Source organism: Salvia hispanica, chromosome 1 (genome assembly GCF_029641045.1).
Source record: "Salvia hispanica isolate PSC_SH4W2 chromosome 1, Shi_PSC_v1, whole genome shotgun sequence".
Classification (NCBI taxonomy): Eukaryota; Viridiplantae; Streptophyta; class Magnoliopsida; order Lamiales; family Lamiaceae; genus Salvia; species Salvia hispanica.
Window position 1 is genome coordinate 3,319,163 of NC_142692.1, and position 13,193 is coordinate 3,332,355.

Here is a 13,193-nt window from a genome sequence, read left to right on the forward strand (position 1 = left end):
TTTTAATTCCAACAAATTCAATTAATAAAAAACACACTTCATTATAAATAAAATAAAATTACAATTTAAATACCTAAAAAAATAAAAAAGACATAATTAAAAAACTAGAAATTACAAATTGCACACTTAAACTCAAAATAAAAAAAATGGAGGCAAAGAAGCAGAAGAAGGAGTTCTCTAGTGACGATCATCTAACGGTTGCCAAATTTTGCCCAAATGTGCTCCATTAGATCCTCCTGGAGTTGGGCGTGGGCGGTAGAATCACGTGTCCTTGCCCGAATAGACAACCGCTCTTGCAAAGACGGATGCACTCCCGTTCGAGGCGGACTACTTGCGGTTGAGCTTCCCGGGGTTTCAAGGTCGAACCAATTTCCCGCCTCAGGTCCTTCGTCGGCGACAATCATGTTGTGCAAGATTATGCACGTATACATGATGTCGACCATATTCTCCATAAACCACTGTCGAGCCGGGGCTTTGATAATGTTCCATCGAGCTTGGAGAACCCCGAACGCTCTCTCCACATCCTTGCGAGCAGACTCTTGCTTCTGCGCAAAAAGAGACTGCTTTTCGTCCGTAGGCCTGTTGAACGTCTTCACGAAGGTTGGCCACTTCGGATAGATGCCGTCGGCAAGATAGTACCCCATTTTATACTGGCGATTGTTAGCGACGAAGTTGATGGCCGGCGCTTTACCATTCAGAACTTCAGCGAAGAGGTCGGAGTTGTTGAGCACGTTGATGTCGTTGTTCGAGCCGGGGACCCCGAAATACGCATGCCAAATCCATAGCCGATAGTCGGCAACGGCCTCGAGTATAACGGTGGGGTGGGTGCCTTTGTGGCCGCTAGTGTATGACCCCATCAACGCCACAGGGCAATTCTTCCATTGCCAATGCATGCAATCGACACTCCCGAGCATCCCGGGGAATCCGTGCACTTGTTCGTGAAGACGGAGCAGAAACTGACAATCTGCGGTGGTTGGCTTCTTCAGAAATTCGGCGGTGAAGGCTGCCCGGACGCCTTTTGCAGAAGTTCAACAAACAAAGTCGCCAAGTGGATTCTCCGACGTGCAGGTATTCGTCGAACGCATCCGCCGTTTGTCCAGTAGCAAGCTGACGGATCGCCGCAGTACATTTCTGGAGCGTCGTGTGGCTAGGACGGCCAACAGCGTCGAACCCTTCTCTGAAGAACTCTTCCCGTGCCGCCAATGTATTCGCGATATGCAAAAATAGCGGGCGTGACATACGGAAACGGCGACGGAAGTAGATATCTCCCCACACCGGGTTCGGACTGAAGTAATCAAGTTCCAACCTTGCGGCGGCTTCCTCCCGGTTACGGTGGATGTATGTCCGGCGTCGCCTAGGAGGCGCGGCGGCTTCCTCATCCCTATGTCGATCTTCTTCTAGCGATTCTTCCATTATTCGACGCATTTGCTCAAATGGATCCATAATTGATTAAATTTGGGAGGAAAAAAAAATAAAGGAATGATTTTATAGAAGTGATTGGAGAGGAAAGAAAGAAAGATGAGAGAATAGATGTGTGTTTGTGTGTAAAATGGAGAATGGAGAAGAGTATATATAGAATATAAAAAAAAAAAAAATTAAAAATATGACCGTTCAACGGTCATATTACCGTTTTTTATTTTATTTTATTTTTTTTTGAAAAATCTGATTTAAAAAAAAAAATTGAATTATGACGTCATAAATCCGACGCCCACTCGCGGGTCGGCGAATGGGCGTCACGCCAGCAGCCCGCGCACGCCACGTGGCGCCGGGCGCGTGTCTCGCCAGCTCGAGGCTTGCCTCGCCGGGACGTGTCGGGCGTCGAGACATCTCGTCTCGTCGAGACGAGACGGGAGCCGCAACGCTGTCTCGATGCCGTCTCGTCTCGTCGAGACGAGACCGAGGCCGCAACGAGGCAGCGTTGCGGATGCTCTTAAGCTTTCCCACTTTCTAGTGTTTTTCGATTCACCTCGTTCGTGTCTCTACACTGACGATCACTCCCTACTCTTACCTCTGGCATTACAACAAGCTGTCATACAGATGTCGCGACCGTGTGCTGATTTTACGAGATTTCAGAGTGAGAATAAAATCACGCTAAAGTCCGAAAATTGATCTTTGGCATACGTCTCCTAGATCCAGTAGCTAGGATTAATTAATTAGCATCTAAGAGCTGTTTGCGGTATAAAGCATCCCACTCTATGAGAAAATGCACAAACAAAAAAATTATGTAAGCAAATGGAGAATAAATTAATGAACTAAAAGAGGCATTAATCCCATAAATAAATTCATTTATAATATGGTAAACAAATTTTTGAAGTATATGTGAAGAATAATAAGGACGAATCAATTATGTAAATGTTAAGTAATTTAGGTAATGTAATGACTACCATAAATATAATTGACATTAACATCATTTTTAATAACACTTTATTAAATTATAAACCAAAAAATTTCACCAATTTATTTATTGCTCCGATTCTTTAAAGATTGCTCGCGCTAGACGGCTAAACTGTATATAAATACTCTTGTGGTGGAGAAAAGAGAGGAGTGATTTCCAAACAATAAATTAATTACTCAGTTTTTTGGACAACATGCTTGATTCTGTACTTTAAATTTTATATTGGCGGAAAGTAAAGTTGGCAGGTAAAATGATTCATAGGAAAACGAATCCCGCAAATACGATTCCTAGTAACTTTACTTTCATGTGTTCAAAAAATATCAAGATTTTATATTTTATATTTGATTTAAAAACCAAACTAAAAATATACTTATTATTATTTTATTTATAAAAAAGAATAATAATATAAAATTTTTAATAAATTAAAATTTAAGGAATCAGATAACTTTTCCTGACAGAATCCTAGCAACCAAACATGCCCGTCATTTTTAAGAGCATCCACAATGGATGCCCGATCGGGCGCCCGATCGGCCGAGATCGGGCTCGGGCGCGGTCGGTCATCCATTGCAGCAGTCGGTCGCGCCCGAGCGCGACCGATAGTTCGGTCGCGCCCGATCCCGAGCCCGACCGATCGGGCGTGAGCTCGGGCGCCCATTGCAGAGCCGCGCCCGAGCCCGAGCCCGAGCCTTTTTTTTTTTTAATTATTTAACCCTAATTTAAACCACTATAAATACTCCATTTTCTTCACTTTTCACACACCAAACCTTTCACTTTCTCTTCTATATTCTCTCAATATCCACACTTCCAACAATGGATCCGAGTCAATACCCGAGTCCGAATAATGTCGACGACGATATGCCGATGTTTGGAGGAGGAAGCGGCGGCCGCGGCGCCCGGTGGCCCGGCCACGAAGACTACCGGGTTGAGACGCCTGGATCTGTGGGATCCACTTTCGTCTCCGACTCTGAGTTCGATCCGTTCTTTGGCACCGAGGAGTATCGGGTTGAGGATATGGAGCCTAGTTGTGGGCAACCTCCTGCCCCTGTGCGGCCGCCGCCGAAGAAAGGGAAGAAGAAGATGGCGCGGAAAGAAAAGGCGTCATCGGTCCCAGTCCCACTCCCAGACGATGAGCCGAACGAGGAGTACGCAACAGGGCGTACTGACTACGAGTTGAATGAGTACCTGAAGGTGGCTCAGTGTTGGGTCGATGTATCGGAGGATTCGATAGCCTCCAACAACCAGACTTCGGCCAGGATGTGGGATCGCATTGAGGAACGCTACAACGAGGTGAAACCGAAGTGGGCGTTCAAGCGGACCAAGGTTCAGCTGCGCAAGTGTTGGGATCGGATCAAGCTCCACGTCAACAACTTCTGCTATATCTACAACAGGAACAGGGACAGAAGAGCTAGCGGTGAGAGCATGGAGGATGTCCTCAACAAGTCGTTGTCCGAGTACCAACAGCAGTTCGGGCAGTTCAAGTTGTACAATGTTTGGCTGATCTTGAAGGACAAGGGGAAGTTCAACGGAGGGATACCGGTTGGATCCTCGGCTCCGAAGCGGATGAAGAACACCGCCGCTGGCGATTACACGAGCAGCGGCCCATCTCCTGTGGATCTGAACGCTGAGCCGGAAGGGAGTTCCGGCACGCCTACGTCTACTTTTAGACGTCCCATTGGTACCAAGGCTGCCAAAGCCCAGGCCAAAGGGAAGGCGAAGGCGGGCGCGTCTGGATCAGCGGCCCCCCCGCAGGCTGCGCCTGCTCCATCTGTTCAGCTCATGGACAGGGCGATCGAGGAGTTCGGAGGTTATCGCGAGGTGGTTGAGTATAGGTTTATACTTGACGCCCAAAACAGCCTTCGTGAAGAAACCGATCCGAAAGCCCGACAGAGGACTAAGAATATGATCAAGAATTTGGCGCAGAGGTTGAATTTAGATGGCTAGTTTGGTTTTTTCTTTTTTTTAGTATTTTAGTTTTAATGTAGTTTTTTTTTTTAATCTAAGTATGATGTAGTTCCACTTTTCTATTAAGTAATGTAGTTTTTTTTTTTTTTTTGCATTTGTGGTGTTTGAAATAATATATTTTGATAATTTATAGTAATTAAAAACAAATTAAAAAAAATAATGATTTAAAATTGAAATGAAAAGTGGATAAGAGATAGGGCATGCACTAGGGCTCCACCATTGCAAAAAGATAGAGCATGCTGACGTGGCAACCACTAGGGCTCTCACTAGAGCTTCCACTAGGGCATCCATTGTGGATGCCCTAAAAGTCATCCAATGAGATTCCCATAAATAAAAAAATCTTCAATACATCTCACACAATACAACCTGGTCCAAAGTAAACTTCTTAAGTGGAACCGATGAATTATTATAACAGCTCATTAAAAGTTTATGTTAGTTGGGATTTATAACGATTATTAGCATCATTTTTCAGATTTTCTTGTATTGTTTTCAACTAACGAATACCTTCATACGCTTCGACGATTGCAAATGATATGCAATAATAAAATTTGAATATTTGATTTATTTAACTATTCACATTTTGTATATATCAGCATAGCCAATATATTCGATCTATTAAAAAAAATAAAAGGTTTTGAATATTATTTGTTTCTAAATATAAACGTCCACCATTTAAAGAATACTCCATTAAATATAAAAAATTCACTAGTTTCCCTCTTACAAATAGGAGGGTTCGATCACATTATTACAATATCATCAGCAGCTCCAAATTTTTCCAACTTAATATCACAATACTTGCAACTCAAAATTTTCTTTACAGACTAACGCCCATTACAATGATTTAGTCACAAAGGAACCAATAATGTTTTTTTTGGAGAAGATCACCTACGATAACAGTACCTTCTGAAGTTGAAGAAGATTTGCAGGATACCTCGTTCAAATGTGCATTTGAATCCCTTTTTACGCGAATATTCCCATTCTTGATTGACAACGCGAAATGCCTAAACACATCAAGAACAAGGGTCAGTGGATCTTTGCAGGAAGTCGCTTTTTTTTTATTTTCAGATTGGTCTTGATGGATAACCAAATTTGCATATAAAAACTTTAAAAGATAGAGACTGCAGATAACTTACAACATCTTCATAAGGTGGCCCAGCATGGAACCTGATGATGCAGGTCTCTACATTATCACCATCACTCTCAATAGTGTACGTCGGCACCTTTTCTTTATCCACCAAGTCCGGGTAGAAGATATTAAATTTATATCCTAGGACTTTTTTAGGAGGAGGATTGTCATGATCATAATGTGCTTGGTTATATTTATTCCATTCATAGCCGGTGTGTACACGGTTAAAGTACTTTGGCTTTTTCGGACGATATTTATCATGCCACCAGCACACCTATAACCACAAGCATCAGACGAAATTCTTGAAATACCAAAATTTCTAAAGAAAATTTAAGTACGGTTAACTGAAGCTTACCTGAGAATCAATATTGATTTCGGAATGACCTTCTTCAATTTCCCCCATGGTTTTCATGGCACTTCTCTCAAAGTCGTCCTCTGGCGTATTCTGTCTTGAAGAAATTCCTTGGATGTGGCGGTCTTCTTTTACAGCAATACGTTTCCTCCCCTGTGTGAAAAAAAGCAAACATGTTCAGCTTATATGTAAGTACAAGCCATAGCCCGTGAATGTTTAACTAATTATCACACCCGGGCATGATCAGAAATCCCAACTAAAATAATAACAAGTGAAACTCACAAAGTACTTTAGCTACAAAAATAAGTCAGAGAAATTTAAAATAAGAATGAAAATAAAAACACTGAGGGGAGATGGAGCTTTAAAATCCCATATCAAAGAACCCACCAAACTCTCAGCAAAAAATACTAAAGCCCCAAACAAGATAAAATCCTGCTATGAATCCCCTCACAAGCTAGGGAACTTGAGTCAACAAATTAATCGATGGGTCAGTATTGATGAGAAAAAAAATCTAAGATATGTCCCACAATTATAATATGTGGGGGCAATTTTAATTAAACTATAAGAATTTGATAAAATCTTAGGTGATAACTTAACAGAAACACAACAGACATTGTTGATCAGTAACAAGGAAGGAAGAGGCCCTCAAAGTTTGAATGGATCCAAGCATTGAGGGGGACAGAGAGGGATAGAGCAAGCAAGGGAGAGGATTGGTAAACATAAGCTCCAAGGTTCCCTCCCAGACATCCCCTCTCAATATCCTCTCCCCATCATGAAGGAAAATAAAAGACACAGCAAAAAGAAATGGCCAAATACAAAGGACTATTTTTCACACTTCTTTAAAAGTCATCCAAGCATAAATAAACACAAACTAAAGCCAACTTACCAAAATAGCTTTGTCTACTTCGGGGTCAATTGCATTTTCTTCTTCATCTACATCATGAAGCAATAGTTGTGGTGAAAATGATCCGGCGGCTAGTTCTTCTTCTTCCATTACAGGTGCTGGAGAGGCTGTAGAACCCGCATAATCAATTAACACCCAATCTTGATCAGACTTCTCCCCATCAAGTTCTTGAGCCGGTTCTTTATTTTCAGATTGGGTCTCTAGACGTTCCAAATGCCTGCTGCGCATGCTGATATGGAATTCCTTCAAATAAGCCTGTAGTTCACAGTAAGATGTCAAGGCTAACTGAAGTTTTACATGATTCCCAAATACATGGAATCCCAGGATTAAAAAATCACCTTTGCTTTGTAAAAACAGAGCCGATTAAGGATAGTTTCCCAGAATTCAACCACTTTCGCAGTCCCAGATCTCATTTGCGATTCAATCTGGGATTGCATGGCTTCTAGTTCACTATAGGTTTGGCCCTGCAACAGACTTTTAACATCAGCTTCAATGCTCACGTGCAAACCTCGTTCTTCACCGATTATCTCTGGAGGTAATTGCTCTCCACGCACTCTTGCCCGATCTAATGCATCTTTTTTCCAGGCTTCAGCTAGTTCCCATTCAGAAACTACCGAAAGTGCCTGTTATCCATTTACGTAAGGGTGTGAAAATTCCTGACTTCACATTCACAATATTTGAAAGCAGAAAAAATAGATAGAAAAGTATAGTACCTCCCAATATCCTATATGTGCAGGCGTGGCTCTGTCTAAATCAACGTGCATCTTTATGTCATTGTGAAGCTCTTCCATTTCTTTAATGGTCAAACCCTAAAAAAAATTCTGTCAGAACATCGTAACTGCCAAGAAAAAGTATAGACTATCTTCCCTTTGAATTTTGAAAGTGTAAGGAAAAAGTGTAGGCAAACTTTAAAGAACATCAGAAGAATGACTTAAGAACAAAAACTATGTATAGATAGAAAGTGAGAGTTAGCTTTATAGAACATCAGAAGAATGACTTAGGAACAAAAACTATATATATATATTTACTACTACTCTTTACCTTGAAGACCATGAGTAGTTCATTTATATCTATCTCCAAATCATCAGAATGATATAGATGTCTAGCAAGAATGTCAATTGGCTTCATACGACCTTCACGTGATCGAATCTCTGATCTGATTTTGCTTTGATCAAAACAAAACTGCAAGTAAAATATTATGAATCAGAATCGGGTAAAATTTTGATAAAGAACATAAGGAAATAACTGGAATGGAATTTAATGATTTACCTCTTCTTCTTTCTTCTCCCAGTCTTGGAATTCAGCTCGTGCACGCTCCCTCGCCAGTAAAGCCATCTCTTCCTCACGTTGGGCTTTCTCAATAGCCCTTTCTTCTCTTCTCTTTTTAACTTTTTCAATCTCAGCCTACAAAAGAAGAGCACAGATTAAAATGCAACTCTTTCATGGATGTAAAGTAGTATAAGAATAAGAGAACACATGCATAGACTAAAAGAAAACTCTATAAAGTATCTAGTATCAAAATACAAAAGTTTCAAGACTGCAATAAAATGCAATAAAATGGAATTGTGGGACGTATACAACTTGTTGCCAGTTGGCCTGATTCCTCTTATTCTAGTTCATTAAGCTTTTCAAAAGCTAAGAGAGTAGTCAAACATATGATAATTCTGTGATTCTATTATTATACTAGAAATTACAGCCAGAAGACATTGTACGATGTTTCAAAACATATTGTGTGAACGTAACAATCTACCTTTATTTCCTGCTGCCTCTTCTTCTCTGATTTAAAAGAGAACTGCACACCCTGAGACACATCCTTCTCAATCTTCTTTCTCCACACAAATCTGAAATTAAAATAATTTAAAATTAAAATTCAGGAAAACTTTTAAACCAATATAGCCATCTAAAGTGCTAATACGACAAGATCATATAAAATTTCAGGCTGTAAATTATAACAGTGTACCAGACTATATGGCAATATAACATTGAACCTCAATTTTTGATGAGTTAAGCGAGTTAAACTTGTTGCAGTTACTTCCATACTAAAGCGTTTAAGGTATCCATACTAGAAGAAGCTTCAACTAAGCGAATCTATGAAATTAATAATAAAGCTCGGGACTCACTTTTCATTCAAATTTGTTAAATCACCAAAAGGATTTGAATCATTGGAATAACCAGAGACGTGTTTGCTCTGCAACTTCAATTTCTTCGCAACTTTCAGATCCTGCGTACCCAAGAAATCAGAATACAATAGATTACATACAACTTAAAATCAAAATTAGGGAGAAACGTACCTTCTTAAGAGCCTTAATGACGAGATACTCATTAATCTCACCATCGGTAATCTTCCGCTTTTTACTGCTCTTTCGCTTAGATGGCTCATCGGAGTCGGAATCGGAACATCGGCGCCGTTTACCACTCCGTCGGTAGGAATCGGAAGGTGATTCCAACCAGAAATCGTCGTGAAGACGCAGCATGTTGAATTCTGTTAAGGGTTTTCAGAGAGAATAGAGAATAAACCGTTGTGTGGGATGGAAGCAAATTGATTTTCGAGGGAATTAATTTATGGAGTTCTACTATTTATAGACCCATCAATTTCCTTTCCGAATCAGTAATGTCCATAATCGAATGGACTTACCAAAAATCATATAGTAACTCTTTCTTTTATTTTATGAAACTTTCCATGATACTCTTCCTCTCTTTCTGATTTTTTTAAAATATAAATATTTCTTTGTTTTTTAAATAAAAACTTTCCATAACATATACAGATGAAGTATTATTCTCCTTTTGTTTTTTAAAAATAAAAAATAAATAAAAATTATTCATTCCCCCATCCCACTTTTGGAGTCCCGACTGTGCCTAAATTTCAATAATTAGCTAATTTTTTTACAGTGTTAAAAACTTATCATTAGTCAACTTTAGTCTAGTCCAATTAAAGTCAAAATACGAAATATTGAATAATGTCATACTATGAAAATACTTAATCTTACTTCTACGTCAACGACTGAAAGGTCTCATGTAACAATAGATCTACTGAATAATTAACATCTTTAGAATAAGAACTTGCTTGTTCAATTTATTTATTATTTTATATTAATTTAATCAACATTAATAATGTAATACAAGCCATACGATAGTAATTAATTTATTCTCATAAATTGAGAATACAGATTTTACAATACAGGCCGTTAGAAGCACGTTTTTCAGGTTGCATCCACCACTATCATATGGCCTGTATTAATAACGTAATACAAGCCATATGATAGTAATTAATTTATTCTCATAAATTGAGAATACGGATTTTACAATACAGGCCGTTAGAAGCACGTTTTTCAGGTTGCATCCACCACTCCCATTTATTTGTATTTTATTTTTTTTCACTGCCATTGTCAATCAATGAGTTGCAACGGCTGCTCATTGATGAATTTGAATTTAAGACATAGTAGGTGGTTCTTATATCATTTGTTTTAAACAAAAAAGAAAACACAACATTTAAATTTATGTCGGAAAATAGATGGATAGATCAGGTTGGGAAATTCACACTACCTGTCAACTTGGTGATTTTTTTTTTTTTTTTTTGTCAAATTTAGAGTTTGCACGAAATATTAGAAATTCGTCTAGAGTAAATGGTATTTCCGACTAATAACAATATTATATTTATCATTTTTGTAAAACTTATGTGGTATCCACTATGCATTACGGCAAACCATATTGAGGTTTTATACTTTTCTGTTGAATTTACACTTTTCTGTTGATTTTGTTATTTATTTATTTATATATGTGTGTGTTTTATGGAATATATTAATCGAATTTGGGATCTATTGGCTTTTTTTTTTTCGAATTGTTTGTGTCACTTGTCATAGTCAACTTGTTTGCTCATGCTTCCTAGGGTTTACTTCTCTTCTTCAAGATTTAGATTTTTATTTATGCTATATGGGTCTACTTAAATATTTTGCGAATTCACAGACTAGTAGTATGTTTTAAATATATATGCTCTCTTTGTTCATTAGCCTACTTCTTTACACCAAATATAGTTGAACGAAGTCTACTTTTTTTTGTCTTTGGGCTTTTTTTTAACAAGGTTAATTTTTTCAATTCACCAAAGTCCAATTATTTAACAATTTTCATGTCCAGATTGAACTTAAAAATGTGCTAGTTCACAACAGAAATATTAAACAAGTCAGTGGTTTTCAAAACACTAAATAAAGCAAAAATAATCAACAAATTAAACAATAAGGATATTTATGAATATCTTTTCATATTCTTTGTTCATAGGAATATGTATAAACATTATTTATATAACAAATTAACAAAATTGTCGTTGAGATTGGATCCGTTGATAACCTTTTTAGATTTGCAATATGTATATATACTACTACTATGCTAATTTGATTTGAGAGCCTTCAGTTTTTTATTATCACATGTTTAAACTACTAGTACTATGAAATAACTTGATATTTTAAAGTAAATCAGCAAATAGAGATTCTCTTCCGTAACTGAATTAAAATTCTCAAACGTACACCAATAAATTTTACTTATGGAAGCAATGTTTTAAAACCGGACCAGCCAGTGAACCGGCGAGGCTACTGGTTCACGGTTCAACCGATCTGACCGGTTCAATTACTGGTCGAACAGTTTTACTGTTACAAATTATATATAATATATAAAATATATTCAATTTAAATGAATAACACTAAAATTTATTAAGTTTTTTATCAATAAATATAATTAAATGTACAAATTACAAGTTAGTGTGGATAAAATTTTTAATATTTTAGATATAAAAAAAGATAATTCATAATAATTCAAAAAAATTATATGACAAAATATATAAATAAATATGAATTATAAATAATTTATTATAAACCCTAGGTATAACTACTTATATTATAAGTACCTATATTATACAAATAATAGTTAATTTTAGTAAAAAGAGTGAATTTTAGATGAAAAATATATTATCATATTAATACCTACTACTAGAATATAAATTTAAACTTGAATGTTTAGTTTGAGTAAATAAAAAAATTTATTTTAATATAATAATAACTAATGTTCATGTTATTAAGAAATGCTTGTGGTGGAGTGGTAAAGGTCCCAAGACGTTATGAGTTCGAACCCCACCAAAAGCACTTATTTTACAAAAATTTTAAACAATGAAGAAAATCGGTTTCTGGTTCCCGGCTAGACCGGTTCGACCGGCCGGTTTCGGCGGTTCGTGGCGGCCCAACATGCCGGCGGCTTTATAGAGAGAACCGGACCGGACCCCTCACCGGTTCGCGGTCGAATCGACCGGTCCGGTCCGATTTTTAAAACACTGTATGGAAGTGAATTTCTTAATTGTGCTCTTATTACTTTGATATGAACTATTTAAAATTCTTTCTACCACATCATCACGCCTAGTCATGCTTAATCGGCCGGTTCCAGTTCTAGCTAGCTGCAGTGATGATCCGTCCCTCATGATCCGTGTTGATGCGCAAACTGTTATGCAAGAGAAGCATCTGCAGTGAAAGTAAGTTTAGCGGGAATCACACCATTTTTGTTGATGCTTGGTTGAGGTGTTTTGGGATGTCCATAACTGGTTGTTTGGTCCAATTCTTGGCAATGCCGTGCTCGCGTCCTAGAGTAGTTTGTCCATGGAGAAGGTGTGGAGCACCGGGAGCCCTTTAATGTGCGACTCACCGCCCTTTCCATGGAGGTGTTCACTGTTCAGAGAGTTTGAGGGACACTAATATGTCAGGCGTTGGTTTCTCAATTTTCTTGTATGTAAGCTCATGGAATCGGACAACAGTTGTACTAAGTTGGTTTAGTTTATGTCTTGAAAATATTTGGTTAAGAATTCATCCAATTCTAGAATTCTTGTCTCTTGACCATGTTCTTGATGCCTCGATATTAACTTACTACTATTATCTAAGACTACCTTATTTTAAAATTGTCTGAATGAGCCCCCAAGATTATCCAAGATTAATTTTGTCACGCCAAAGTCCAAAAACATAAATTAACCAAGATTGATGCTGCAAATCATTATCTTGTAATTAAGCACTGTATTAGTTTTAACCATCCAAGTGAATTATATCTAATCCATCAAATCAAACACCACTGTCACATAAATGCATTTTGTCTCATTTTGTATTCTTTGACCTCACAATGAACTGATATTTTTGTCTTCAATATGCATGGAATTGAACATTGTCATCGTTTCATTTGTCATAAAACAGTGATCTAAAAGGAGTAGTAGAAAGTTTAACTATTTTGTTTATATGGCACTTTTCTGCTAAATTTGAAAACTGCGTAGTCATTTTCATGTCTGAAATTTCTAGATTGCTTTGCTTGGTAAAGAGAGTTAATTAGTACTACTAGTACTGCCAAGAATGTCAAAGACAAACATTATATATACATATAAATGTTACTTCAACTCACATCAGCCTCACATAATTTGTCACACATACACACACAG

General features: G+C 37.8%; 1 protein-coding gene across 1 annotated transcript; it reads right to left on the bottom strand.

Annotated features, from left to right (window-relative positions):
• Window positions 1–5,028: 5,028 nt before the first annotated feature.
• Window positions 5,029–9,341, bottom strand: LOC125222406 (splicing factor Cactin-like). Its single transcript, XM_089062670.1, has 11 exons — window positions 9,031–9,341; window positions 8,860–8,960; window positions 8,490–8,580; window positions 8,009–8,143; window positions 7,781–7,921; window positions 7,453–7,548; window positions 7,078–7,362; window positions 6,722–6,994; window positions 5,839–5,988; window positions 5,491–5,757; window positions 5,029–5,358 (listed from the first exon to the last, which is right to left on the bottom strand). The coding sequence occupies exons 1-11, from the start codon at window positions 9,211–9,213 to the stop codon at window positions 5,239–5,241; spliced, it is 1,842 nt and encodes a 613-aa protein (XP_088918796.1). The 5' UTR covers window positions 9,214–9,341; the 3' UTR covers window positions 5,029–5,238.
• Between the last annotated feature and the right edge of the window lie 3,852 nt (window positions 9,342–13,193).

Bases quoted from the DNA above. Each gene is read 5' to 3' on its own strand.
- LOC125222406 (XM_089062670.1), bottom strand. From the start codon at position 9,213: ATGCTGCGTCTTCACGACGATTTCTGGTTGGAATCACCTTCCGATTCC. The intron at 7,363-7,452 runs GTACTATACTTT...AATGGATAACAG, and splicing joins CACATATAGGATATTGGGAG to GCACTTTCGGTAGTTTCTGA. The intron at 5,989-6,721 runs GTAAGTTGGCTT...TTTTTCACACAG, and splicing joins AAGTAGACAAAGCTATTTTG to GGGAGGAAACGTATTGCTGT.